The sequence below is a fragment of the Borostomias antarcticus genome (assembly GCF_949987555.1).
Source record: "Borostomias antarcticus genome assembly, chromosome: 23".
NCBI classification, from domain to species: domain Eukaryota; kingdom Metazoa; phylum Chordata; class Actinopteri; order Stomiiformes; family Stomiidae; genus Borostomias; species Borostomias antarcticus.
Genome location: NC_140256.1, coordinates 1718390 through 1746072, shown reverse-complemented (window position 1 = coordinate 1746072; position 27683 = coordinate 1718390). Strand labels below are relative to the sequence as shown.

General features: G+C 45.8%; 1 protein-coding gene across 1 annotated transcript; it reads left to right on the top strand.

Moving 5' to 3' along the window:
* Positions 1–53: 53 nt before the first annotated feature.
* Positions 54–27683, top strand: dock5 (dedicator of cytokinesis 5; the record flags this gene model as incomplete). The annotated part of the gene is made up of 51 exons (XM_084457384.1): positions 54–66; positions 150–233; positions 529–569; positions 659–714; positions 968–1064; positions 1181–1329; positions 1482–1617; positions 1731–1888; positions 2282–2363; positions 2652–2781; positions 4917–4989; positions 5197–5339; positions 6136–6261; positions 6649–6773; positions 7612–7710; positions 8413–8485; positions 8668–8771; positions 9474–9654; positions 9899–9996; positions 10182–10271; positions 11285–11385; positions 11480–11614; positions 11934–12042; positions 12694–12764; positions 12995–13101; positions 13642–13778; positions 13869–13964; positions 14543–14641; positions 14932–15102; positions 15562–15662; positions 15807–15865; positions 16130–16284; positions 16729–16814; positions 17226–17382; positions 17483–17523; positions 17627–17717; positions 18065–18184; positions 18724–18813; positions 20072–20176; positions 20488–20629; positions 21125–21206; positions 21430–21514; positions 21606–21692; positions 21856–22032; positions 22361–22444; positions 22777–22914; positions 23143–23315; positions 24458–24581; positions 24965–25121; positions 25791–25909; positions 26594–27683. 51 exons carry the CDS (start codon positions 54–56, stop codon positions 26693–26695), a joined length of 5559 nt encoding a protein of 1852 aa, XP_084313510.1. The 3' UTR covers positions 26696–27683.

Genomic DNA, 27683 nt, shown 5'->3' with positions numbered 1-27683 from the left:
GATGTATGATTGTAAATGACCAACCAATGTATGATTGAAAATGAGACGTCTCAATGGGCGCCCCGGGTGAACAAAAAAAGAATAAAAAAAAGATATAGAACAGTAAATAAATGGTGATTTCTCTCTCTCTTCCCACTCTCCTCTTTTAGCGATCTATAATTACAAGGCCAAAGGAGAGCAGGATCTGTGTCTACAGGTGGGGGACGCAGTGCACATACTTGAGACGTTTGAAGGTGAGTGAGCGCTAGCAGCCGACATGCCCAAGCTAGCTTCCTGGAGCGCCCTGGCCCACTTACAGCAAGCAGGCGCACGGAAACACCCATGTAATATTCAGTACCCCTAGGAAACAGTCAAAATCTGCATCCTTTTAAGAAACACTCTTGACATTGCATAGAAGAACACCCTGTGCACCATGCTACAGTGTGCGTTTCATATTATTCATAATACTGTTCTCTCTCTCTGTTCTCTCTCTCTGCTCTCTCTCTGCTCTCTCTCTCTGCTCTCTCTCTGCTCTCTCTCTCTGCTCAGGCTGGTATAGGGGCTACACACTACGGAACAAACCGGAAAAGGTGTGCTAACCTCCATGTTATTCACAGCTGTTCAATGAGATTTAAGATTGACATATTGAGGTTGACATTTCATTTCTTTCATTGCACAGGGCATTTTTCCAGCTTCCTACATTCATCTGAAGGAAGCTAAAGTTGAAGGGACAGGGTAAGAAAGACAGTTGTTTGTGTACTGAGAAGACCCTGGTCATCCATTCCAGTCCACGTTTAATATGATTCCACTGTCACACAATTAGCCTCTTAGCAGTCAGTACCTGATGTGTAATCTCACCTAACTGGAGTTTCTGTTAATGGCTTCCTCGCGGGGGTGGTGGGTGGGTCTGCCTCAGATGATGAGACATGATTTGTTTATGTGGCGCAGCTGTGTTTATATATTTAATTCCCTACCTCCTGCTTTGTAGCCAACAAGAAATCGTCATCCCTGCCGACCTACCCTTGGTGCTGGAGCTGGGTGCCACTCTGCGAGAATGGGCACAGATATGGCACAAGTTGTATGTGGTATGTGGGGACACGCCTCTCTTCCCCCTCACTGCTTCAGGATCGTACTGCAATTCTCGGGTGAAGTGTGACTCTGCTCAGATAACTGACCGTTCGATCCGCTGTCTATCGGACAGAGCAACCGGATCCCTCTGTTCAGGAGCGTCCAGCAGATGGCCTACAGCCTCATCGAGTACCGGTCCCAGATCGTGTCAGGTACGCTGCCCAAGGATGACCTTGTGGAGCTCAGGAAGAAAGTCACAGCTAAGATCGACTATGGAAACCGGTATGAATTGTTCTCTGTCGGGTCTCCGTCGAATTGCATTCTGACATAAAATGAGCTTGTTAAGTTTTATGTGAGTGAGTCACCGTGCTAAGAATATCCCCTAGTAAACTCAAACTCAATCAAAGCTGTATTTGATGTTCTGTGCTGTGCAGGATTCTGGGTTTGGACCTGGTGGTGCGTGATGAAGCAGGGAACATGTTGGACCCGGACTGTACCAGCACCGTCAGTCTGTTCCGAGCCCACGAGACCGCATCCCGCAGTATCGACGAGAGGATACAGGAAGAGAAGGCAAGAAGCAGCCATTGTTTGTGTTTCTCTCATAACGCCACTAATAGATGCGTTTGTTTTCTGATATGTTCGCCTTCCATCCATGATCCGGGTGTGTTCTTGATCCGGTCCAGACCCGGCTCCAGAACCTGGAGAGTCGTCGCCAGTCCCTGTTCAGCACAGTCCACACCTACAGCCTGCTCATGAACCTCAAGAACTTTGTGTGCAACATCGGGGAGGACGCGGAGCTTCTCATGTCTCTCTACGACCCCGACCAGTCAGAGTTCATCAGGTCAGACGCCGGCACCCTCCGTATTGAAACATTGACCCTTTGAACCCTACAACATCATATAAAAAAATACAATTAAATTAAAAAAAAAAAAAAAAAAATATAAAAAAAAAATAATTTTTTAATCCAGCATTCCAACACTTCCTGGAAGCTGAGAAACGGTTTAGGGAGTAATACTGTATACGGGAAATCCAATTAATATTTATGCCACTGAATCCTCAAATCATCATGTTCTATTTGCCATTGAAGCAGATCATACAGTAACTAATGCAGGATCATAAAGTTGTGTTTTCTGTATCTTTTTCAATATCCAAGGGGTTAGTTTACCATTACTGTACATTATGTGAGAGAGGCATGTGGAAGGCGGAGTCCTAACTGTGATTGACATCTCTGCAGTGAGAACTTCCTGGTTCGCTGGGACAGTATGGGCATGCCCAAAGAGATTGAGAAACTCAACAATCTGCCCGCGCTCTTCACGGTAACAGAGATAAGCCCCTCCCACGGTCTCCGGGCCTGCTTCTTTTGTCTCTAGTGTAATAGACACTTGCTGTATTGTAGCAGGAAGAGTGGAGGAATGTGATCTTTGGTTGTGTTTGCCTTTTATATGCTTTGCCAGAGCACTTTGTGTGTGAATTACCCCCCCCCCTCCCCACACACACACACACACACACACACACAAACACACACTCTTAATATTTTATTTTCCTGTGTAATAAATGTCATGTTTGTGCTGAGTCATCTCCACTTCCTGGTTCTCTCTGTCTAGGATTTGAGCAGCAGTGACCTCATTAGGCCACGCCTCTTCCTGGTGTGTCAGATCATCAGAGTGGGCTGCATGGAGCTCAAAGAGGGCAAGAAGCACACAGGTGGCTTGAGACGGCCGTTTGGAGTGGCCGGTGAGACCTTTCACTTTCTCATCATATCTCTACAACTCTGAACTAAGGGCGCTTTCACACCTAGAGGTCTAGACCAAGGTCCGAACCAGAATCCCGTTTGGTGCTTTCACTTTTATTATTTTTTTATTGATTAGTTCCATAACTTTCGCTTTCACACTAGCGGACCAAAGGTGGCAGACCTACATTATGTCATCATCGCTTGCATGGGGGTGCGTCTCCCTATACTTGACACTGATTGGTTTGTGGTCTCGTCACTTCCTATAATTGATCCGAAAGTGTGAACCTGTCAATTTGGTTGGGATCAAACTGGAAAGTGTGAAAGTCTGGACTAAACAACGTAGGTGTGAAAGGGTCCTAAGTCACTACAGAATCTCTGCTAGAGTGAATATGTGACTGCAATGACCGAGGAAGTATGGTTGCAAATTTCAAGTAATTTCATTAATCGATAACTGTTAACCTTAACAAACAATAGTCGATTAATTGATAAGAACGTCCTGCGCTGGACTGCGCTTTGCTCGCTTCATTTTTTTGTCTTCTTCCGCTGTGTCGTTGAAATTTCCCAGAATCCCAATTAGCCTTCACTACATGGCGGGGTGCCCTCATGTGCAGTCAGACCCTAAATCATGATTACATTTCACGCAACTCCCGTTGATAACGTTCGTGAAAAAAAAGAAGCTCCATTCCATTAACAAACAATTAATCGAGTAACCAAATCTTACTCGAGTGAATTCTTATCTGCAATTAATCGATAGTTGATTAACTGTTAACATCCCTTCTAGGAAGAGAGAAGGATCTCTGTGTTGGATAAGCGCCATCCCACCATGGACACCTGCTTACTCTCCCGGCCCATAAAATACCTTCTCTCCCTCTGCCTGGCCAACGCCGTGAGAGGAAATGGATTTTGCAGGCCTCTTGATTTTGGGCAGAGGATTACATTTCTGTGTTGGATGAGAAATAGTTTCCTCTTGTGTCACGGCAAATTGACCGAGCCAGGAGTTTTGTAGAAAGAAGTCACGCAGGATCCTCATTCCCCTCAGCTGGTAGTATCAGACATGCGATGAGTCGGCTGGAATGGGCGGTTCAGAACCACCAGGCATCGCGGCCCGGAGAATAAGGTCACCTCGTCTTCTTCCCGCTCTGTGCACGGCGCCGGGTTCTTCTCCTTCCTCGTGTCCGGCCATCTTCGATATCACGTCTGTCCAGTGGGTGGCACAGGCGAGCGCAGTGGCGTTTGGTCGGGTCAGGTCATCTCTCCAGTGCGTTGTGGAGCGTAGCTACATCTCATTATGTGTTCCGTGGTTTGAGGGTCACCGCACACACATGCATCAGAAGGTGTTCGTTTCCATTTCTCCACAGACGACAGGGGTGTGTGAAGGTCTAGTAACAGACTCTAAAACACAGACTACAGGGGTGTGTGAACGTCCAGTAACAGACTCTAAAACACAGACTACAGGGGTGTGTGAAGGTCCAGTAACACACTCTAAAACACAGACTACAGGGGTGTGTGAAGGTCTAGTAACAGACTCTAAAACACAGACTACAGGAGTGTGTGAAGGTCCAGTAACAGACTCTAAAACAGACTACAGGAGTGTGTGAAGGTCCAGTAACAGACTCTAAAACAGACTACAGGGGTGTGTGAAGGTCCAGTAACAGACTCTAAAACAGACTACAGGAGTGTGTGAAGGTCCAGTAACAGACTCTAAAACACAGACTACAGGAGTGTGTGAAGGTCCAGTAACAGACTCTAAAACACAGACTACAGGGGTGTGTGAAGGTCCAGTAACAGACTCTAAAACACAGACTACAGGGGTGTGTGAAGGTCCAGTAACAGACTCTAAAACACAGACTACAGGAGTGTGTGAAGGTCCAGTAACAAACAAGTAAAACAAGGACTACATCGTCATCCACTTATCATTGTCCCCAAAGCAGAGCGAGTGCCTCTCCTCTAACTGAGATTGCTCCGGTTTAGAAATCAAATACCACAGATATGAAAGCCTCGTCTGCTGTGCTGTCTGCAGGAGTGACAATAACCGGAAGATTGAATTGCTAGCAGGACATTAGCTTTGGCTCACAGATCGTCAGGTCATCCTGAGGTCATGATCTCATGGTCGTGTTGTTACTGTCTTTGTTCATAGTCATGGACATCACAGACATCGGCCATGGAAAAGTGGATGATGAAGACAAGCAGCATTTCATCCCTTTTCAGCAGTGAGTTATTTTCATTGTCTCATGCTATTATATATTCTGATAATATGTCTTTATTCAGTCGTTAAGTCAACCTGATCTTGCATGGTCACACACACCTGGAAGCTTCTTCTCCCAGCTACTGTAACTATGTTTTATGATTATCTATCCCAGTCAGTCAGTAATCAGCTGTGTAAATGTAAGCGATCACTTTCATTATTTGTCTTCCAGGATCGCTATGGAGACCTACATCCGTCAGAGGCAGCTGATCATGTCTCCTCTCATCCCGTCCCGGGTCATCGGGGAGAACGAGCCTCTCACGGCTGTGTTTAACAAGGTCATCGCCACGCGGGAGGTCAACCACAAGGGCCAGGGTAACGAGAGACACTCATCATCTCTCACTGGCTCTCACACCGTGTCCTAACCGCTTGCGACGCGAGCAACAGAACGCGACATCGCATGCTTGCTGTCCTAACTGAAACCGTTAAATGTCCTGTTCTGTTACGTCATTTGTCTATATTCCCAACTGAAGACAGTTAAAGAACGAACGCCTGTCAACGCGAGCGACAGGAGGGAAATAGGAACAGGGCGAGCATCAAAAGGGCAGTTAAAACGTCGCGCTGCGTTGCTCGCGTCCAGTTAGGACATGACGACAGAAAACAAAGCAATGGAACGCATTTTGTCGCTGACGCTCGCTCGCGTCGCGTGTAGTTAGGACACGGTGTCAGTGGCAACTCTTTTAAATCCACCAGCGGACAAAGTAAAGAGAAGAATAAAGTGGGGCTTTTGATATAAATGGTTTCATAGTACTCTGTGGGTTTTTGTATATTGTTGATGGTAGGGTTACACATGGGAAAAAATTATATTCACCTTCCATTCCCTTCCATTCTATGTGAGGGAAGAGATTAATAAAACATTCATTCTGGTGGCAGAATAAATTAGTAATCGTTCCTTCGCGTGGAGTTCAACTTTGGTGAACTTAGACGCAAACTTCGCCTCTGCAGACGATGCTCATTCTCCTGGCGAGAATTAATTTTGTATAAAAAAAAAAACTAGGCACGCACATCAACTCAAACTTTTTCAGGCAGGTGCTGGATCCAAAAAAGTATTAATTTTAATGTGTCACTGTACCTTTATTATCTGAGTCTTTGTTTGTTCCTGTTCTGCCAGGACTGTTCGTGACCCTGAAACTGCTTCCTGGTGACCTGGCGCAGGTCAGGAAGGACTACCCCCACCTGGTGGACCGCACGACGGCCATCGTCAGGAAGATGGGCTTCCCAGAGATCATCCTTCCAGGTGACCGCCTTAATCCTGTCAGCCCTGTCTGCCGGACTGTACCAGGACAGTAATATGACGGTTCTGTTTTAAACTATCGTTGTACAATTGAACTGTGTGTGATAAGCATAATATAACTGTGTTAACTGTGTCCCATTGTACTTTTTCTTTTTGGATGACTCTTGTTCGTTAGTGGGTGGGTTATTATTTATTTTATTTTATTGGATTTTTACTCTCCTCTTTTCTTGTAATTTCCTTTGTTCAGGGAAAAAAAAGTGGAAAAATGGATTACATGCTTCTGTGATGGTTATTGCAGTTTTATGTAATGTCATGTTTTCCAATAAAAAAAACTTGTGTAAAATGAAAAAATAATTGTTCTGTTTTGTCTTACAATATGTCCTCCTCTAGGAAACGTGAGGAACGACATCTACGTGACTTTGCTGCAGGGCGAGTTCGACCGTGGTAAAAAGAAGACGCCGAAAAACGTGGAGGTGATGTTGAGTGTGCTGGATGATGAAGGCTCACTTATGGAGGTAGGAAGAACACGTCTTCAACCAACCACTACTGGATAACGCTGGATCTTATGTTTGGTGCTTTCAATTTTCTTTCATCTTTATGTGATGTCTGTCGGCTCATATTACATTGTTGGTTGACTGTAAAGTCGTTTTTTTTTATTATTATTTTTTTATTGTAGTTTAGTTTAATTTAGTTTTATTAGGATCCCCATTACTGGTTGCAGGACAACCACTAATCTTTCTGGGGTCCACAAAAATTAAAATAAAATAACATACATACACACATACATACAGTACGTACACATGTACATATAACATACATGACATTGCATACAATCACATACAATTACATTACAACACATAGTACACTTATACACATAATGACATGCAGCATGACATTACAACACATAAAACAGTACTCACTACTGACAGAACATCACAACATCACAGGGACATTACAGTATACGGATAGACCCAACAACACAGTTACACAGTACATGACAGTCATGACAAGACAACAAAGTCTGTACATACACAATGACCTATACCCATCATGTGGTCAACTGCTACATAGATAATGCCTCAATCGTTTCTTAAAAGTGTAAGTAAGTAAGTAAGTAAACTTTATTTATGAACCTGTTTTGTATACTTGCAATTTGAAAGGGAAGTTTATTCCAGTCTATGATTGCTCTATATATGACCGTGGATCGAAGAGAGTTTGTTCTCGGCTTACGAAGTAGCAAATGAGAGTAGAGATGAGCCAAATGAGAATTGTAGATCAAACAGTATTAAAATGACACCAGTAAACAATGTTTTGTTATTATCCAGTGTTCTTCTATCTTCTCTCCCGCTGCAGAAAGCGATATTCCCTGGCGCCGGCTATGATGGGATCACAGAGTACAAGTCCGTGATTTACTACCAGGTCAAGCAGCCGTGCTGGAACGAAACGGTGAAGGTACGGCTCACATGAAAGGCTGGCTCAGTGAGAGAGGGGAACTGGACTCTGACGACAATATAATAAGTTCCACCTTTAGTCCAGCAAATGGATTTGGCACCGAACAATGAAAGAATGCTCTGAGGTGATACTGTATTGGAACTAGGGCTGCACGATTATGACAAAAGATAATAATTGCGATTATTTGCTTCAAAATGGTAATTGCGATTAATAATTGCGATTAATATTTAATATATAATATTCATATATAATAACCAAAATGCTCCCAAATCACGGACGTTGATCCCTTTCTTGCTACTTACTCACTGACCTTGTTTTCGCTCATTTTTTCACTACTCACGGCTGCGGGTACTCTTGTGACACTGGTCTTGACCTACTGCTATCTGTCTTCTCAGTGAAATTGCTACGCACAGCGCACTGAGCGGGAACGCATGTGATTGGTCAGACAGCATAAGCGCCTGTGATTCGTCCCAGTAGTCCTAGCACACTCAATTCAATGCAAAATTATTAATCACATTAATTGCGGCCTTTTGTGTTTAGTTAATTGCGAAGGTCATAATCGTGCATAATGTAGATTAATTCACAATTAATTGTGCAGCCCTAATCGGAACGTGTCACTCACAGCAAAGTGCAAAACCCCGAATAATCTGTCTGTTTATGATCATGCATTGACATGAACTCTTCTTTCCCTTTGTTGTCTAGGTGACGATTCCTATCGAGGACGTGTGCCGCTGTCATCTCAGGGTGATGTTTCGACATCGATCGTCCCAGGATTGTGAGTGACGTGTCCATTAACCCCCCCCACCTCCTCCCTCCCCCCCACCTCCCCCCCACCTCCCCCCTCCCCCCATGCAGCCTACTGTACTCTTGGACCTGTGTTGGCATGACTACTAGCTTGACTGTGTTCGGCGCCGTTAGGGGGCGTGGTCCTGCCTGACTCCGCTGTGCTTCCTTCAGCCAGAGACAAATCAGAGAAGCCCTTTGGGATGGCCTTCGTCAAGCTGATGAAGGGTGACGGGACCACGCTGAGAGACGGCAGACACAACCTCATCGTCTACAAGGTGGGACGGAAACACGGCCCCTGATGTGATGCTGAGATCAGAGGGAGGCCTCGGAGGCTGAGCCAGACCAGACCAGGGCCGGGCCGGGCCGGGCTGGGGAGATAAATAGCCCCAGTCAGGCCACTTTTTAAACCGGATCTGACCGGTGATCTCGCGACGCGCCGACGCGATGAGATGGAACACTTTCAGTTTCGTTTTGTAAACTTGGAATGAGCTCTCTGATTATAATAATTGTTATTTTTCGGGGGCCTGCGTAATTTTTCCAGGCCAGTTAGTGCGCCAGTCCACGGGGAACGCCCGGTGCTCCCGATGACCAACCCCCCCTGAGCCAGACAGCAGTCGGGATCTTGATCTCCACATGGGAGCGCTGGATAACCACCTACACAGGCCTTAGTTTGCGTAGTGGCTTTGTTGGCCTCGTACAGTAAAGCGCCCTTCTCTGAGTCTCCATTTCATCACTATCAGCATTACTATTATCAACCCTATTACTTGGCCACTCGATAATGCTATTACAGTGAGGGGAGGGTTACCTGTCAAATTACCGCTAAGTGTTTTGACAGCACACAAAAATGTGATTAAAAAAACTGACAGAGTAAGTAGATTATTCATGAATCTCTCCTTGGTAAACATGCATCCAATTAGATTCTGCAGATCGATACTTTTCAGCATCCACTTACCTGAGCGCGGACGGATGTGTCTCAGGTTGACGTGAAGAAGGCGGAGGACGCGAAGGCGTATCTGACGCTGCCGGGGAGCTACGTGGAGGTGGAGGAGAAGGAGAAGCAGACGGGGAAGCAGTTCCACCACTCGGGAGTGATCCCCGTCACCAAAGACAGCTTCCAGATCGCCACGCTCACCTGCTCCACCAAACTCACCCAGAACGGTACTTGACATCCTGGCATCTCACTAGGACGTGTGTGGGAGTGCAACCGTACTTAAAAAATAATTATACCTACGTATATTTTATTTCGTGCATTTGGTTTTATATGACCTTTTATGTGTTGCACTCTGTCTTGATGCTTTTGATGTCTCATGTAAAGCACTTTGAATTGCCTTGTTGCTGAAATGTGCTCTACAAATAGACTTGCCTTGCCTACGTAATTATGCTGCTGTTTTGATGTTTCCAGTGGATCTGTTGGGCTTGCTGAACTGGAGGTCCAACCCAGAAGATCTGGACCAGAACCTTCAGCGCTTGATGGAAGTGGAGGGAGGAGAGATAGTCAAGGTGTGCCCCCCCCGCCCACCCCCCCCCCAGAACAGAAGTCATGCTAGCTTCATGTGGCGCTTTGAGTGCCGCTAAGGTGGAAAAGCGCTATATAAGTGCAGTCCATTTACCATTTACCATAGCTTCACATTGGCGCAACCCCCTTCCCTCCACCCCCCATTAAAGCCTGCCTTGTTTGGGTTCAGTTCCTTCAGGACACGCTGGACGCCCTCTTCAACATCATGATGGAGACGTCGGAGAAGGACACCTATGACACTCTGGTGTTCAACGCCTTGGTGAGTTCTGGAGTATGGAGGGTCAGTCATGTGACGGACCTCGTTTTACTCTGCGTTGTTGTTTTTCTTGTCACTCGTTCTTTCGACCCATGTTAAAGGAGAATGCTCGTTTTTGACAACCTGGACCTTATTTACGGCATATTATAAGACGTTTGACTCACAAGATAACTTTGGTGTAATTCGGAGGCCTGTAGAAGAAATTTAATTCATAAAGACAGATTGATGAAAACAACCGTTTCGCGGCAGAAAATAGATTTTTTAGAAGCTGCATTCTCAGTGCCCCGTCTGCCGCCATTACATGGATATACTTGGCTCGCGCTGGATTTTACATTTCTTCTACAGGCCTCTGAATTACACCAGAGTTATCTCGGTGAGTGAAACATCTTATAATATGCCGTAAATAAGGTCCAGGTTGTCAAAAACGAGCATTGTCCTTTAAGGGATTGTCCAGGGCGGGATGTGAACCTTTGACCTTGCGCTTGCAAGTTGGATGTGCTCACAAGAGAGATATCCCTCTCTGAAGGGTCGATCGCACATCCTTTAAACTAGAGGAGTTGAGTTTCACTACTCGACGCCTAATCTACTTTTAGCCTCCTCGTTACACTCTCCCCCCTAAACTCACTCCACAACACTGGACATCCAGGTCACGGCACCATTGTGACGGACTTAATTTTGCTCTGCGTTGTGTTTTTCTGCGTCACTCGCTCCTTTGACCCATGTTTGACCCATGTTAAGGGGTGTCCAGAGGGAGATATGAAACTGTGATCTTGAGTCGGATGTGCTAACGAGAGATATCCCTCTCGGCAGGGTCGTTAGCCCATCCGTTATACTAGAGGAGTGAGTTTCACTACTTGACGACTACTCCTCATTATGGTCGCACAGCATGGATAGATTAAAGCCGTCAGCCCATACCAAGAGATGGTTAATTTTCCTCTCGAGGCACGTAGACTATACAACCCTTGACGTCTCATTTACATATGATCCAGACAGAGCTCTGCTCTTCTTTTAACCAGGTGTTCATAATCACACTGATCGGAGATATCAAGTTCCAGCATTTCAACCCAGTTCTGGAGACCTACATCAGCAAGCACTTCAGCGCCACTCTGGCCTACATGTGGGTTTCAACGTCCTTCCTCTACTGCTCTCGTTATACATCGACACCCGTTCAGCGTTAAATGACTTGCAGGTTCTCCGTGTCGTTCTAACAGGAAGCTGACCAAGGTTCTGAACTACTATGTGGGCCACGCGGAGCAGCCCCTTCTCTCTGAGCGGCTCTACTCAGCCCTAAAAGCCCTCAAGTACCTGTTCAGGTTCATCGTTCAGTCCCGAGTCCTCTACCTCAGGTACGCACTCGCCAGCTGTCACACGTTATTTATTCACTTCGTCAGGGATACCGACTCCATATCCGTTTTTAAATCCCGCCTGAAACCCCACATTTTTAGACAGGCCTATTCACTGTGATTGTTGATGTGTTGTATCTTTTGTCTATTTTATCGTCTTTTTTTTATCGTGTACGGGTGACCTGAAAGGCGCCGTATAAATAAAATGTATTATTATTATTATAATTGTTGTTTTTTTTTGGCTCAAGAACGGAAGATTTATTTGAATGAGAATGTGATCGTTGTGATCGTTGTGATCGTTGTGATCGTTCTGGTCTCTCAGATATGGGACCAGCGAGGACGGGGACGCGTTCTTCAACTCCATCCGCACCCTTTTCCTCTCGTTCAACACGCTCATGGACCGGCCGCTGGATGAGGGGGTGAAGATTAAGGCGAGTCCCGGGACTTTGATGGGCATTTTTTTTGATTGTGACTCACCCGCTGCTCTGTGTGATAATTAAGCAATAAACCACATGAGGCCGCGTGTAAAATATTAACATTTATTCAAAACGAAGCATCATTCCCTCAATTCCGCCGAGCAAAATAGTTCCCCTAACAAAAGGGTTGCCAAGCAACAACAACAACTACAATGCATTGGATCAAATGGGAGGCGCGTTAATACTGAAAATGGAATGATATGCGGTCCCAGGTGTGTGTTACAAAGTATTTTAACACGGCTTCCAGCCAATCAGAATCAAGAACCAGAACTAACCGTTGTATAAAGTGTGATAAAGCCATCTTATGCTGTCAGATAAGATAGACATGCTATCCACAAGGGGGGGAATTGTCAGAAATTGTTGAGTGTTGACCAGATGTGGAAGAGACGCCTCATGGCTGATGCCTGCTGCCCTGTTCAAGCGAGGCAGTGTTAGCTCACAAAGCTAGCGCACTTTGTCATGTTTACACGCCTTATGCTGCTTTCAGAGCACAATACACAAAGTTCAAGTTCAATCGATGAACGGTATGAATATAATGATGAATGCAGATGTGTGATCCACATAATCACTTACGATCCTCTTGACTTTTGTGACCATCTTTTTCAGGGGGCGATATTAAAATACCTCCCCACCATCATTAATGACATCCAGAATGTGTTTGACCCCGTGGAGCTCAGGTAAAGCTAAAGGCTTTGAGGAAGACAGTAATTGCCCGTTTCAAATTACTGTGGAAATAACTGATAGCTGTGGAGAATTCACTGTCAATATCTGCCACACTAATTATCACAAATTATTATATTCAGGTCCCTGTCTAATTCTCTCGCCCCCCCCCCCCTCTCTTTCTCTCTCTCTCTCCCTCCCTCCACCCACCCTCTCTCTCTCTCTCTCTTTTCTGCTATTTCTGTAGTGTCCTTCTAGCCAAGTTCATCGAGAGCATCCCTGACTCCCAGCTGGTGCGTCAGAAGATAGGCTGCATGTGTAAGATGGTGGAGAGTGACCTCTTCAAGCAGCCAGGTAGCTAGCAAACGGGCTCCGTGGCTCCAACCCAACTCCTTAATGATCTGTTACATGGGTTCCCAAACTCCATCAATGTGGGCCTCCCCTCTGAAAACAGTGACACACCTGCGCCCCCCCCAACCCCCCAGATTTGTCCATTTTGCAAGGCAGCGTTATCTAGGCCATAACGTTACACAGCTAAGTTAGCTCGGTTGTACCTGTTGCTAGGTAACGTTTTGACATTTTCGCACAATACATTCATACTTGCAGGGGGAGGCTCTCTGCACTATCCACAAATTTAGGATACACCTCTCCCATTATTTATTTAGATTTTCTGACCTTTAAAATCATGTTTCATTCATAAAAACCATAGAAAATTCAAAAATAAAAAACATGTTTTTCCTGTATTTTTTTTCTGACCATCCCTCCGCGCCACCCCTGAATTTCTCCCCCCAGGGGAGGCGCGCCTCACAGTTTGGGAATGCCTGATCTATTACATACAGTAGACTACAGGATCACACATTTTAAACTCTGTTCTCTTCTCCTCGACCTCTGCAGAGTGTCGTGACGTCCTACTGCCACTGGTCACCGACCAGCTGAGCGGTCAGTTGGACGACCACTCGAATAAACCCGACCACGAGGCCTGCGTCCAGCTGCTCGGCACCGTGCTCGACAACCTGGACCGCAAGGACGTGGTGAGCTGGGAAATCGTTTCATCGTGTGTCGTTTCATTGTGTGTCGTTTCATATTCAACGGGGATATGAACACGCCGTCTTTTCCTCCAGGGCCCGACCAGAGGCCATGTCCAGGTGATCATGGAACGACTGCTTCGCAGGGTCAACCGCACGGTCATCAGCATGAGCAGAAACTCCCCGCTCATCGTAAGGCACAGTCATACATTAAGTATTTAAAGTCGCACTGAAACGGACGTTTGAGATCATCTAACTTCCGTAGTTTGACGTATTTCCGACGCAAACAAGCTATGAGGGTGGGACATATGTTTAGAGGAATGTTTAGAGGAATTTGATTGGAACATTGACAAGTGGACGGGTTTTAAGAACTTTAGACAGATTCGATAGAAGGATAGCGTTGATTGACGGGTGGATGTCGTGAGATTATTGGCCTAAAATCGAAGGTACCTGTTGTCGTCATTGCACGTGACCTACCGTTTTCCAGGAAGTAAGAAATTATATACTTTGATATAAGATTACAACAAAAGTAGAATTTTTTAATTTTTTTGGCATACATCGTTGAATAGGTGAACACTATGACCAATTATGTGAACCAAAATGGAACAGAATGCTTTTTTCATTTCAGTGCGACTTAAATTAAAAAGCTTAAGTTAAAGGGCTTATAATATACTGTATATATTATTTCCTTTGCCGTAGTAAATATAAGCCCATAGTATGTTACATGTCCACCAGTTTTCTAAACATGAGTAATTATCTGTCCACACTAGGGTCACTACCTAGCCTGTATGACGGCCATCTTGAAGCAAATGGATGAGATGCACTACACCCACTACATTAACACCTTCAAGACCAGACAGGACATGATAGTAAGTACCTCTCTTCTTCCTGCCTGCCGTAGCCATGTTGGATCCTGAATGATCCAATCAATAGCAGCTCTGAACTGCTGGAGCCTGTTACTGCTGTTATCGACTAAAGAAATGTCATGTGACTGACATGTAAGGAATTCACTGGCTATATTTCATCTTAGCTAAGCCGTGTGGATCTAATATTAGCAAGGTTAGAGTCCAGAGTCACCATTCCGTTGACTTTAAAACCTGTTATGCTGGAGAACATAAAGATGTACAGGATGTCACGTGATTTCTCTGTATGCCCCAAGGACTTCCTGATGGAGACCTTCATCATGTTTAAGGACCTGATAGGGAACGTCTTCCCTGCTGACTGGATGACCATGAACCTGCTGCAGATCCGGGTTTTTCTGCGGGCGATCAACCAGTACTCAAAGGTCCTCAACATGTACTTCCTGGACCAGGCCCACTTTGAGCTGCAGGTGGGTCTTCACTATAACACGGTATAATGATGAACCACGATCAAATTTGATTCCATTTATCACAATAAAATTATCACTAAAACCGTGTTTGATTACCACGCTTTGAAAAACTCGCTGTAAATGATGTCCAGCATCAACCGAAGTTAGCAACTGTCTCACAGACACATTGCTAGTGCTGCTAAATGTATTTGTGGTTTTCAATTTAAAACTTGGTGAAATAATTTCAGTGTGTGTATCATTGGGTTTTGAACATTGTCAGCACATTTTAATAATACCGTGATAATACTGATAACCGTGATAATGGTCACTATAATCGTGATGGGAGATTTTCATACCGTTACATCTCTAGTCTTCACATTCTGACCGGGCAGACATTTGTATGAAGCTTTCTTTGGTATGTCATTTTGTTTGGCTCAGTGACAGGGCAAGTCACCATTTTTTCTCATGCTTCTTTTCCAGTTGTGGAACAACTATTTTCATCTGACTGTAGCATTCCTGACTCACAAATCAATGCAGCTGGAATCCTTCTCTCAAGAGAAGCGCATTAAAATACTGAACAAGTATGTCATCTCCTCCTCTGCTATTAACAACAAGCCTAGAATAGAACCATATAATATTCTAAGAATGAATGAGAACAATGTCTTGTTTGTGTTGTATTCCATGCTTTCTGTGCAGTATGAACATATTTTGTCGTTTGCTTATAGGTACGGAGACATGAGGAAAAGCATCGGCTTTAAGTTCAGAGACATGTGGTATAATCTAGGTAAGCCATTAGCTGAGAGAGAGGAATTCCACTACAATAGAAGTCAATAGAAGTGTTCAGACGGTGCTCAGTGGCTGGTATCTCTGGAAAGAGGCGCAATTCACTGGTTTTATTGCTCTGCTCTTTTGTGCCGGATCCCTAGCTTTGCCACTTTGACTTTTCTATTCTATTGTGTGCATGGAAATGAAGGTACAGTCTATTGCCCGTCTCAGATAAAGGCTTGGCCAGCGTTTCTCAATCCGTCTGGTGCTTTGTGTACCTCAGGGCCACACAAGATGAAGTTCATCCCCGCCATGGTGGGTCCTATCCTGGAGGCCACCCTGGTCCCGGAGCCGGACCTCAGGAAGGCCATCATCCCCATCTTCTTTGACATGATGCAGTGTGAGCACAACTTCAGCCCCAGCCACACGTTTGAAATGGTAAAGAACCGCTGCCTGCTACTGGCCCGCCTGGATCGCAGGATCTGTTTCAGCATTTTGAGGTTGTCTGACAATGAAAAGTGCTTCATATAAAAATAATATAAAAATAATTATTTATTATTATAATAATTATTAGTATTTTTGTAATTTATTATTGTTATTATTATTATTATATATATATATTTTTTTTTTAATTATTATCATTATCATTATCATTATTATCATTATACTAATACTAATAATAATTATTATTATTATTATTGACATTATTGTTGTCATTATTATTATTATTATTATTATTATTATTATTTATCTGCACAAATATTTTCTTAAAAACAGTTGCTAGTTTCTTGCTGGACATCTCTGCTCCAGCTCTCTGCTGAGCTACAGCACCTGTGATCCATGTTTTATTTGTTATTTTTCTTATCTGTCTGAAACTTTCAGTTTGAAAACGAGCTGATCACCAAGCTGGACCAGGAGGTTGAGGGCGGCAGTGGAGATGAACAGTACAAAATCCTCCTGGAGAAAACGTGAGCTAACTCTGCCTATTGCTTCCGCTGCTGCTGCCAAATCACATAGACTAATGGTAAATGCAGTGAAGTGCTCTTAGATGGTGCTTTTATCCCAAGCACTTTACAAGGGCCTCTCATTCTCTCTTTCACACACACATTCACACACAGTCACACACCAGTGACCACCAGCTGGTGTTAACCTGCTCATCAGGACCCCACTTCTGTTTTCTCTGCTTTTAGTGATAATTGTAAATGTTCATAGTTCCGGTAATTGCTCATGAGAGTTCTGTTCAGAAGGAGAAAGAGGGACCTGTTGTGTGTGTGTGTGTGTGTGTTTGTGCTTGCGTGCGTGCGTGCGTGTGTGCGTGTGTGTGTACGTGCGTGCGTGTTTGTGCGTGTGTGTGTGTGTGTGTGTGTGTGCGTGCGCAGGCTACTGGAGCACTGCCGACGGCACCGGTACCTGGCCCAGTCAGGAGAGGAGCTGGCGCTGCTCCTCAGCAGTCTGCTAGAGAACCTCCTGGCCTACCGGACCATCACCCACGACGAGACCCCCGAACACCGCATGAGCTGCACCGTCAACGTGCTGGTACGCTGCACACGGTAGTCGAATCAAGCGCTCGTTTCACAATCAATTTAACCAACGTCCGTGTAGCTCAGCTTCCGCTCTGTTTCCTTCTGGCTGACAGAACTTTTACAAGGAGAAGAAGAGAGAGGATATTTACATCCGGTGAGTCGGAGGGAGACGCAGGCGGTCGGTTCAGGGTATCTCCTGGGTGTCGGCGTCCTGTTTCTTAGAGATATCGTGAAACTAATGGTATCTTTATCATCAGGTACCTCTACAAGCTGCGCGATTTGCACCTGGACTGTGAGAACTACACGGAGGCGGCCTACACCTTGCTGCTCCACGCTGAATTACTTGAGGTCATATCAGGAAGAATCTTTTTATTTGTTCATTTTTTAATCAATAATAAAGAAGGGTCCGCACTCAAAACTATGTTTATGCTCTTTTAATTGAGGCTAAACACTGAAAAAGGCAGAGCCGAAACGCGTCTGTCAGGTCTGTCCACCATCACGAATTAAAAGAGCATAAACATAGTTTTGAGTGCGGACCCTTCTTTATTATTGATCAAAGTTTTTGTATATTGGTCCTGCACCGGTTCTGAGCGCTGCGGCCCCGATTATTTTCATTTTTTAATAAAGTTACTGTATATTAATATTACTGAATGATGGTACAGGGTGTTGATGTTGTGTTCTGCGGTCGTCCCTAGTGGTCAGACAAGCCGTGCGCTCCTCATCTGATCCCCCACGACGGCGCCCACGTCTGGAGCCAGCAGGAGCTCAAAGAGCGGCTCTTCCAAGAGATCATGTGCTACTTGGACAAGGGCAAAGTGAGTTAGACCCCTCATCTCACCCACTGGTGTCACACACACTCTCTCTCTGGCCCCGCCCCCCTCTCTGGCCCCGCCCCCTCATGGCCCCGCCCCCTGCTGACCCCTTAGGCCACCACATGAGCTTCTGTCAGAAAGATTAGCCTGAGCTTTCGCCCAGCGTTTGCCCTATTCAATTCAATTCAATAACCTTTATTTAAACTGGAAGGACACAGAGGTCGCCCTCATTTACAGTGACGACGAGTAGGAAAAGGTGCAGAGATAAAACGAGAATGACAATAACAAGACAATAATAACACTAAAAGCTATTCAACCGATACAAGGCTTCACTTCTGGAGTAATTAAAGAACATTAGTCCTTGTGCACCGTGCTTTTTAATCTGTGAATTCAAAACTGTTTTTTTATCAGATTGATGAACTGTAATCTATGCATACAGTAATAAAGTCTGTGTTAGAATGATGTTTGAAGCCAAGTATCGGCGCTGGATTGACCACCAGCCCCTGTGTCCCTTTCTACCAACTGCTTCTTTGTCTTGTCAGATGTGGGAGAAAGCCATCGAGATGGGGAAACAGCTGGCAAAGCTGCACGAGAACCAGATGTTTGACTTCATGGAGCTCAGCCAGCTACTGGTAAGCGAATCAATCTGTTGTAATTCGCGTGTGTGTTAATACTGACACCGCAAAATAAGGACAAACGGAACTAATTCATTATCAAAAGGAAGCTCGTCATATTTGATAAGTCTCTCATTATTCTCACAACTATAGGACCTCTCTGGTTCAATTGGAGTTGGACGACTGTCAAAGCATTGATGTTTTACAGTCTTAATGAGGGCTCAGACATGTCTGACCCAAACCAGGATGTTATGCCAGCTCTCTCGCTCGCCCATGTTCAGTTGGCTGGAGAAGAAGCGAGCGGAGGAAGTGGTGAAGAGATAAGAGCTGTTGCTACACATGCGTTACGTCATCTGCCCTAACCAGCAGTCCCACCCAGACAGTCTCTCTCAGAGTCTCTCTCTCTCTCTCTCTCTCTCTCTCTGTCTCTGTCTGTCTCTCTCTCTCTCTCTCTGTCTCTCTGTCTCTGTCTGTCTCTCTCTCTCTGTCTGTCTCTCTCTCTCTCTCTCTCCCTCTCTCTCTCTCTCTCTCTCTCTCTCTCTCTGTCTCTCTCTGTCTCTCTCTGTCTGTCTCTCTCTCTCTCTCTCTCTCTCTCTCTCTCTCTCTCTCTCTGTCTGTCTGTCTGTCTGTCTGTCTCTGTCTCTGTCTCTCTCTCTCTCTGTCTCTCTCTCTCTCTCTCTGTCTCTCTCTCTCTGTCTGTCTCTCTCTCTCTCTCTCTCTCTCTCTCTGTCTCTCTCTCTCTCTCTCTGTCTCTCTCTCTCTCTCTCTCTCTCTCTCTCTCTCTCTCTCTCTCTCTCTCTCTGTCTCTCTCTGTCTCTCTGTCTCTCTCTCTCTCTCTCTCTCTCTCTCTCAGGAAGTCACACTGAATGTAGAATATTTTTCCTGCATTTGGTTTTATATGACCTTTTATGTGTTTCTTGCACTTTGTCTCGATGCTTTTAATGGCTCATGTAAAGCACTTTGAATGGCCTTGTTGCTGAAATGTGCTATACAAATAAAGTTGCCTTGCCTATAATAATAAGTAAAGCTCTATTTAAAAAAATAAAAAAATAAAAAAATAAAAAAAACACATTGTAAATACTGTGAGAAGTCAAACATGCTCTACTACGCTACCTCAGTGCCTCTCAAGCATAAATAAAGGTTTAAATAAAAAAATAACACAGGTAGCAGTAAATGATAAGACATTTGTTGAAAACCAAGAGAGATACCTAGCCATGTATGTCATCTTCATTACCATTCACTAAACTGACCTCATTCTCTCTGCCGTCTTTCACAGAAACAGCAAGCCCAGTTCTATGAGAATATAATGCACGCCATGAGGCCACAGCCAGAGTACTTTGCCGTCGGATACTACGGCCTTGGGTTTCCGTCTTTCCTCAGGGTAGGACAACGACCACTTTCAATAAATTCAGCCGTCACAGAATAGCTTGGATGGTATTCATTCATCTGCAGTAATGTGAGAACATGCCTTTTGTAAATGTTCCTCAAGAACAGGTCCAATCTAATTTTAAAGGTCACCAGCCTCTCAAAGCAGAGATGACCACATTAAAACACATTCTAAGCTGACAGGCTGTCATAGTCTTCACAATGCCTTCACGATGCCTTCACGATGCCTTCACAATGCGTTCACGATGCCTTCACAATGCCTTCACAATGCCTTCACGATGCCTTCACGATGCTTACCGTACGCAGAACAAGATCTTCATCTACCGCGGTAAAGAGTACGAGTGGCTGGAGGAATTCAGTCTGAGGCTGATCTCCCAGTTCCCCAACGCAGTGAGAATGACCAACACAGCGCCCCCTGGGGACGACATCTGTAACTCCCAGGGACAGCGTATCCTTTAAGAGTAACTCCCAGCCATAACATCCTTTAAGAGTAACTCCCAGCCATTACATCCTTTAAGAGTAACTCCCAGCCATAACATCCTTTAAGAGTAACTCCCAGCCATAACATCCTTTAAGAGTAACTCCCAGCCATAACATCCTTTAAGAGTAACTCCCAGCCATAACATCCTTTAAGAGTAACTCCCAGCCATAACATCCTTTAAGAGTAACTCCCAGCCATAACATCCTTTAAGAGTAACTCCCAGCCATAACATAGTCCTTTTAACATTTCATCAGAGATAACAAATGCTACTTGACATCACAGTGTTTATGTTTCGTTTGTTTTCTATTGATGTATTTTTCATTTCTTATAATCAATACACTGTCTAATGCTCTTTGGTTCAAGTTATCAATATCGCTGTACTTGAGGCTGTTTTGTTACCACGATGTAAGAGATTTGTTGTTGAATACCTCACATATTTCTCTCTTTAACTGGACTGGACAGATATCCAGTGTTTTACTGTCAAGCCGGTTCTCACGGTGCCCCAGCAGTTCAAGGACAAGGGGGTTCCAGAGCAGATCCTGAAGTAAGGAGGATAAGGGAACAGATCACTGCACCTTGTTGAATTTCCAACTCCTTTTTTTAATATTTTTATTTTAATTTATCTTTATTATGCCCGGCAAGTTAGTTAAGAACATATTGCTCTTTACAATAATGGCCTGGTAAGAGGAAAGGCCTCCAGTAGAGACAGGGTTGGTTTATTAAAATTATTTATATTTAATGAAAATTTCAAATGTAATATTTTACAGCTACTACAGAACCAATGAAGTGGAGCAGTTCCAGTATTCAAGGCCCTTCAGGAAAGGAAAAAAGGACCCAGACAATGAATTTGCTGTGAGTACTCTTCGCTACCCATAATGCACAGCATCAGCAAAGCCATCTGTTAACAGTATCTGAGTATCACTCACATCCCCTCCTCTTACAGACCATGTGGATTGAAAGGACCTCCTACACCACAATCTATCGCTTCCCGGGGATCCTCAAATGGTTTGAAGTGAAGACCATCTCCGTTGTGAGTGTGACTGTCTGTTGACTATCGCCATGGGGCGTCGCCGCGTGACATAGCGATGAGCGTGAACCTGCTGCTTTGACACAATTGAATGCTGAATATGCGTTACTGGCAGTGTTCTTATACTTTTTAAGCTGATCATGTTTCCTGCTACCCTATTGGTCAGGACGAGATCAGCCCCCTGGCGAACGCCATAGAGACCATGGAGTCGGCCAATGAGAGACTGAGTAATCTGGTGCAGCAGCAGGCATGTGACCGCTCGCTGTCCGTCCATCCGCTCTCCATGTTGCTCAACGGCATCATCGACCCTGCTGTCATGGGAGGCTTCTCCAACTACGAGAAGGTAGGCCGGCGCCATCTGCTCACTTCCTTTCAGTTTCAGTTCGCGTTTTTGTTGCGGACCATAAAGAAAAAGACTTTTCCTCCTTTTTAATTGAATTGAAACCTTTATTGCCCCAGAGGGGAATTTGTTTAGCACACGTCAAGCATACAGAAAACATTAAAATGTACGCCCATCACCAACACCACAATGTCACCAACCATCGTCATCACCATCCTCACCAACGTCATCGCATCAACATCATAATCACTCCTTTTCTGTGTAATTGCATTCAGTCCGTGCACAGCTGTATTTTCTGAGTGGGATGAAAACTCTTTCATCGTTACCACAGGCCTTCTTCACGGACGCCTACATGTATGAACACCCAGAGGACCTCGGGCACATCGAGACCCTCAAGCATCTCATCGCCCTGCAGGTACGCTGCATGTTCCCCGCCTCTCACTCGCGTCATTGGCACGGCGTGACTTCCGAGTTCACGCGGCAGATTTTGCGAGCTGCCAAAAAACACGAGGCACGCCTCGTTGACCCCGTATTGACGTCATCCGTTGCCAAGCGACAGCGCGCAACAATCGCAGGGCGCTTCCTCCGCGTTCCGCGGAAAGGTCCGGATATTTTCGACTTCTCTGTGCGGATAAAACCGCCAGACTAACGCCTCAGAGCGCACCGCTCCGTACACAACAACGAAAAGCGTCTGAGAACCAGGATCCTCCCTTCTCCCTTCCCCTCCCCGCCCCCTCTCCTCCCCAGATCCCTCTCCTGGCCGACGGGGTGCGCATCCACGGAGAGAAATCCACGGAGCAGCTGAAGCCGCTGCACAACCGCCTGGTCACCTGCTTCCACGACATGAGGGAGAAAGTGGAGAAGCAGTATGGCGTCATAACCCTGGTCAGCTGCCAAACACAAACTCAATTTAATGTAGGAGGGTGCTGGCTTAAGCTGTTGGCTCCCTTGCCTCCCTATCAAACTCGCCTCATTCAAAGTAGAGTGTACATTATAGTGGTGCAAGACCATAAATCTTCCCTTAGCGAGACCCTGGCTGCCAGTGTTCAGCCTGTCGTTGCGCTCGCCTCCTGCCAAGTTTCCTGATGATGTTTAATCCCATTTGTGTCTCAGCCCTGCTCGTTCACCGAGAGGAAGAAGAGTCGCGTGGGCTCGGCGGTGTTGCCCTACATCCTGTCCTCCACGCTGCGCCGCATGTCCACGGTATCCGTCCACTCCAACGCCTCCTCCGGCCTCTCCAGCGGCTCCGCCTCCTCCGACGGCCCCTCCCGCCTCTCCTCCCAGGAGTGAGTCACCGCCTCCTCCTTCACCCCCCCCCCCAACGCCACCGTCACCTTCCCCTGTGTTCAGGCCCTCAGTGCTGCTTTGATTTCATCTCTGTGTTGTGAGGAGTATTTGTCACACTTCTCCACATCTTGATGGAGGTGCCAAAAACTAGACTTAAGTCTCGAGGCGACAGGGCGTTTGTGGCGGCTGCCCCCAGGCTATGGAACAACCTGCCCCTCCATATTAGATCCTCCCAGACCCTTGAGTTTTTAAATCCTCACTAAAAAACCTCCTTTTCTCCCTGGTGTTTTAACCAGTCTGCTCAAGCCTTGTTTATGTTCAATGTCTGTATTGTTTGCTGTAATGTCCTTGTTTTGTTGAGAGATGTTTTTACCCAGGATCCACCTTTGTACAGCACAGCCGACTGCTGTGGTTTATAAATACATTTTGATTTGATTTGATTTGATATGTATTCTACTGGATATCCCTCTCACTCTGTATCTCTCTCTCTCCACCTCTCTCTCTCTCTCTCCCTCTCTCTCTCTCTCTTTCTCTCCACCTCTCTCTCTCTCCACCTCTTTCTCTCCACCTCTCTCTCTCTCTCTCTCTCTCCACCTCTCTCTCTCTCCCTCCCTCTCTCTCTCTCTCTCTTTCTCTCCACCTCTCTCTCTCTCTCTCTCTCTTTCTCTCCACCTCTCTCTCCCTCCCTCTCTCTCTCTCTCTTTCTCTCCACCTCTCTCTCTCCCTCCCTCTCTCTCTTTCTCTCCACCTCTCTCTCTCCCTCCCTCTCTCTCTCTTTCTCTCCACCTCTCTCTCTCTCTCTCTCCCTCCCTCTCTCTCTCTTTCTCACCACCTCTCTCCCTCTCTCTCTCTCTCCCTCCCTCTCTCTCTCTCTCTCTCTTTCTCCCTCCCTCTCTCTTTCTCTCCACCTCTCTCTCCCTCCCTCTGTCTGTCTGCCTCTCTCTCTCTGTCTCTCTCTGTCTCTCTCTCTCTCTGTCTCACTCTCTCTCCACCTCTCTCTCTCTCTGTCTGTTTCTTTCTCTCTGTCTGTTTCTCTCTCTCTCTCTCTCTGTCTCTCTCTCTCTCTCTCTCTCTCTCCCTCTCTCTCTCTCTCTCTCTCTCTCCCCATGCTGACCAGTAGCTCTCTGTTGTCCCGTCCCAGTGACCGCCGGGCCTCGGTTCTGTCCCGCTCCGACGACGACAACCGCATCAGCAGAAAGAACCGGAAGGAGTGGAGCATGAGCAAGTCTCAGGTGCTGCTCGAGAGGCAGCCGGACACGGACGAGGTAACCGGGAAGCTCTCTCTCTCAGACTTCTTCTCCTTCGTCGTGTGGGTTTCCATGTTTCTCTCCCCCCCAGGGCTCGGGGCCGAGGGGCTATCCTTTTACTACCCCGAGCCTGGGTGAGGGGGTCACCTGGGGTATATAGTCAGGGACTAATTGATCCTGGCTGGTTGGCTGGTTGGCTGGTTGGCTGGTTGGCTGGTTGGCTGGTTGGCTGGTTGGCTGGCTGGTTGGCTGGTTGCTTGGTTTACTCACTTTATTGTCCACAATGTGGAAACGTGTCTTTGGTCTCACATTTCTACAGTACAAGAGACGAGGGGAACAGTGTAGAATGCCATCACCAGTTAGATGGGTATCTTTACCTCTCTTTCCTCTCTCCTCCCTAGACCCCTCCAGAGAAGCAGCAGAGACCCAAGAGCCTTCAGTTCGGGGACCGTCGGCTGACCCTGTCGCTGTTCCACGGCGCGTCCTCCCAGCTCAGCCTGTCCAGCCCCCTCAGCCCCCTGCCCGCCTCCCCCTCCGCCCACGCCCCACGGAGCTCCAGTGAGTCCCCCCCCCCCCCCCCCCCCAACGCACCCCTGACCGGGGGCTGAATTGTCGAAGCTCCACACATATTTCCTCCAGAGCCTCATATAGAGTCACACTGCCCAGCCGGCTGTGTTGTGCTCATCAGTATTGCTTGAGCCTCACCGGCCTCTTCCCCGGCCTCTTCCCCGGCCTCTTCACCGGCCTCGATCTCGACCGCCTCTCGGAACCGCAGCTTAGCTTGCTGCCCCTCCCAAAAACCTGGCAATTTGATGGTACAGGGGGTCGATATTTCATCTAAGGGGCGGTTTTCACCCCTCTAAACTCAATCCACAGTGACCACAGCCGGTCAAGCTGAGCACAACTGTAGATCTGATTTAACGGCACCACTCAAATACAGGTGTCACCGTAGTGTGCAGCTCATATTGCTTCCACACACACACACATGCACACACACACACACACACACACCTACACACACACACACACACACATACCTACACACATACACACACACACACACACACCTAGACCTACATCTACACACGCGCACACACACGCACACACACGCACACACACGCACACACCTAGACCTACACCTACACACACACACACACACGCACACACCTAGACCTACACACACACACACACACTGGTGCAGGCTAAGGTGTTTAATTCCCTCCTCAGGTTATTCATCTCTCCTGAGTGACAACGATGCAACGACCTCTGACCCCACCGGGACCCCCCCACCCATGCCTCCAAAGAAGCACCCTCACGAGATGGACCTCTCCCAGTACTCCACCCAGGTACCCCTACCCCCTGGACACGCCCTCTCCCCTTGCCTCTGTATGTTTAGTCATGTATGAACTTGAAAACCCAATCATTTAAAGCAGCGTTTCTCAACTGGTGGGTCGCGACCCGAAGGTGGGTCACGGAGCCGTTTTGATTGGGTCGTGACCTCGTGGGCGGTTTCCCTTTTCTTTTCTTTTTTTTTTTTTAAGGGATTTTAAAATATATATTTATAGAGAAAATGTTGGGTTTTTATTTTGCAGGACACACAATTCAATTCAATAATTTCAATAATTTATTTACGAGACATGACAGGAAGTGGGGTAACCTTAGCGTGGGACAATGTTGTGTTATGTGTCACAGACTTTTTCTATTTTTGTGGAATAAATTTGGGTCGCGACTTCATGATAAGGAAAAATGTGGGTCCTGAGGCTCCACCAGTTGAGAACCACTGCTTTAACCCTTTCGATACGACCACGTCACCGGCAACATTTAAAAAATATCTAACAAATATTTAATAATATAAAAAAAATATCTAACAAATCTAAAAAATTCCTCACTCCAACACTTGCTGAAAGCTGAGAAACTGTGCTTCCTAGTATTATAGGGAAAATCCAATTAATATTTGAAATGTTGTCACTGTACTTTCAGGGTTAAAAGGGTTAAAGATTGGATGTGATCTTTCTTCTCTCCTCCCTTAGTTCCTCCCTCCTCTGCCAATGAAAACAGACAGCAAGCCTCCGCCCCCTCCACCTAAGACCAGGAAGTCCATGTTCCCCTCGTATGAGCACAGTCCTCAGTAAAAACACGGACCTCCACCTGGACAGCGCGCTCCACAGGCATGCTGGGATATCGTTTATCTTGTGGTGCTGTAGCACTTTATTGTTGGTACGATTGCAGGATCATCTACCTGTAATGTGCTTCAAATGTGCAAAACAGTTCTGATTTTTATAATTCCTGCAGGCTCCAAGTCATTTCAACTAGTACTTTGATATCTGTATCATGTTAGCTCATGATATGTGTCTACGGTATGTATAAGTCATACCACAGGGGTTTGGTAGACTTGAATGCAAATGCATAATTTGCTCTATAATGAATACTGTATGTTCCATATACTTTTTTGAAATCACAACGAAAACTGTGTCTTAGTATGTTTCGTAAGGGAATTTCACATGAATGCGTTTCATGTAGTGTATATTTCAGGTGTCACTGCTGGGCAAGGAAATGACCAAAGCCTCACTTTCAATTTTGTGATTTGTCATTATGTGTTGGATTCACACTGGACTATTATTTCTGCCGCATGCTGGCATTCTCAGAGAACAGCAGGCAAGAGTTGCACATTGATGGTTTCATTTAAAAAAAACCTTTGAGAGAACCTGCTTTTTATCGATCAATGGCAGGGCATGTATCTGACTGCAGGATCTATTTTAATGGCAGCGCTAATGTACACCACAGTTATATTGGCCTTTAGAGCTTATTGGGATTCCCTCTACATGTATGCCTTTAAAGAGATTTGGACCCCAGTAAGTAGTGATGATGGTTCAGTGGTCTCAGTAATAGTGCTTCGTGGTGATGTGAGCACATTAAGACATGCAAATACCTTTGCATTTGATCAGAGAGACATGCACTGGATGGAATATGTAAATGTATTTTTATATGTTATCTTATATTGGTTTTTATGTTTTACAAGAACAAATATTTTCTTGTCAATGATTCAATGATTGCTTCCCATACAAATCAGCATGGTGTATTATGTGGAAGTAAGTTTCTTTTTAACACTGTATGGTACAG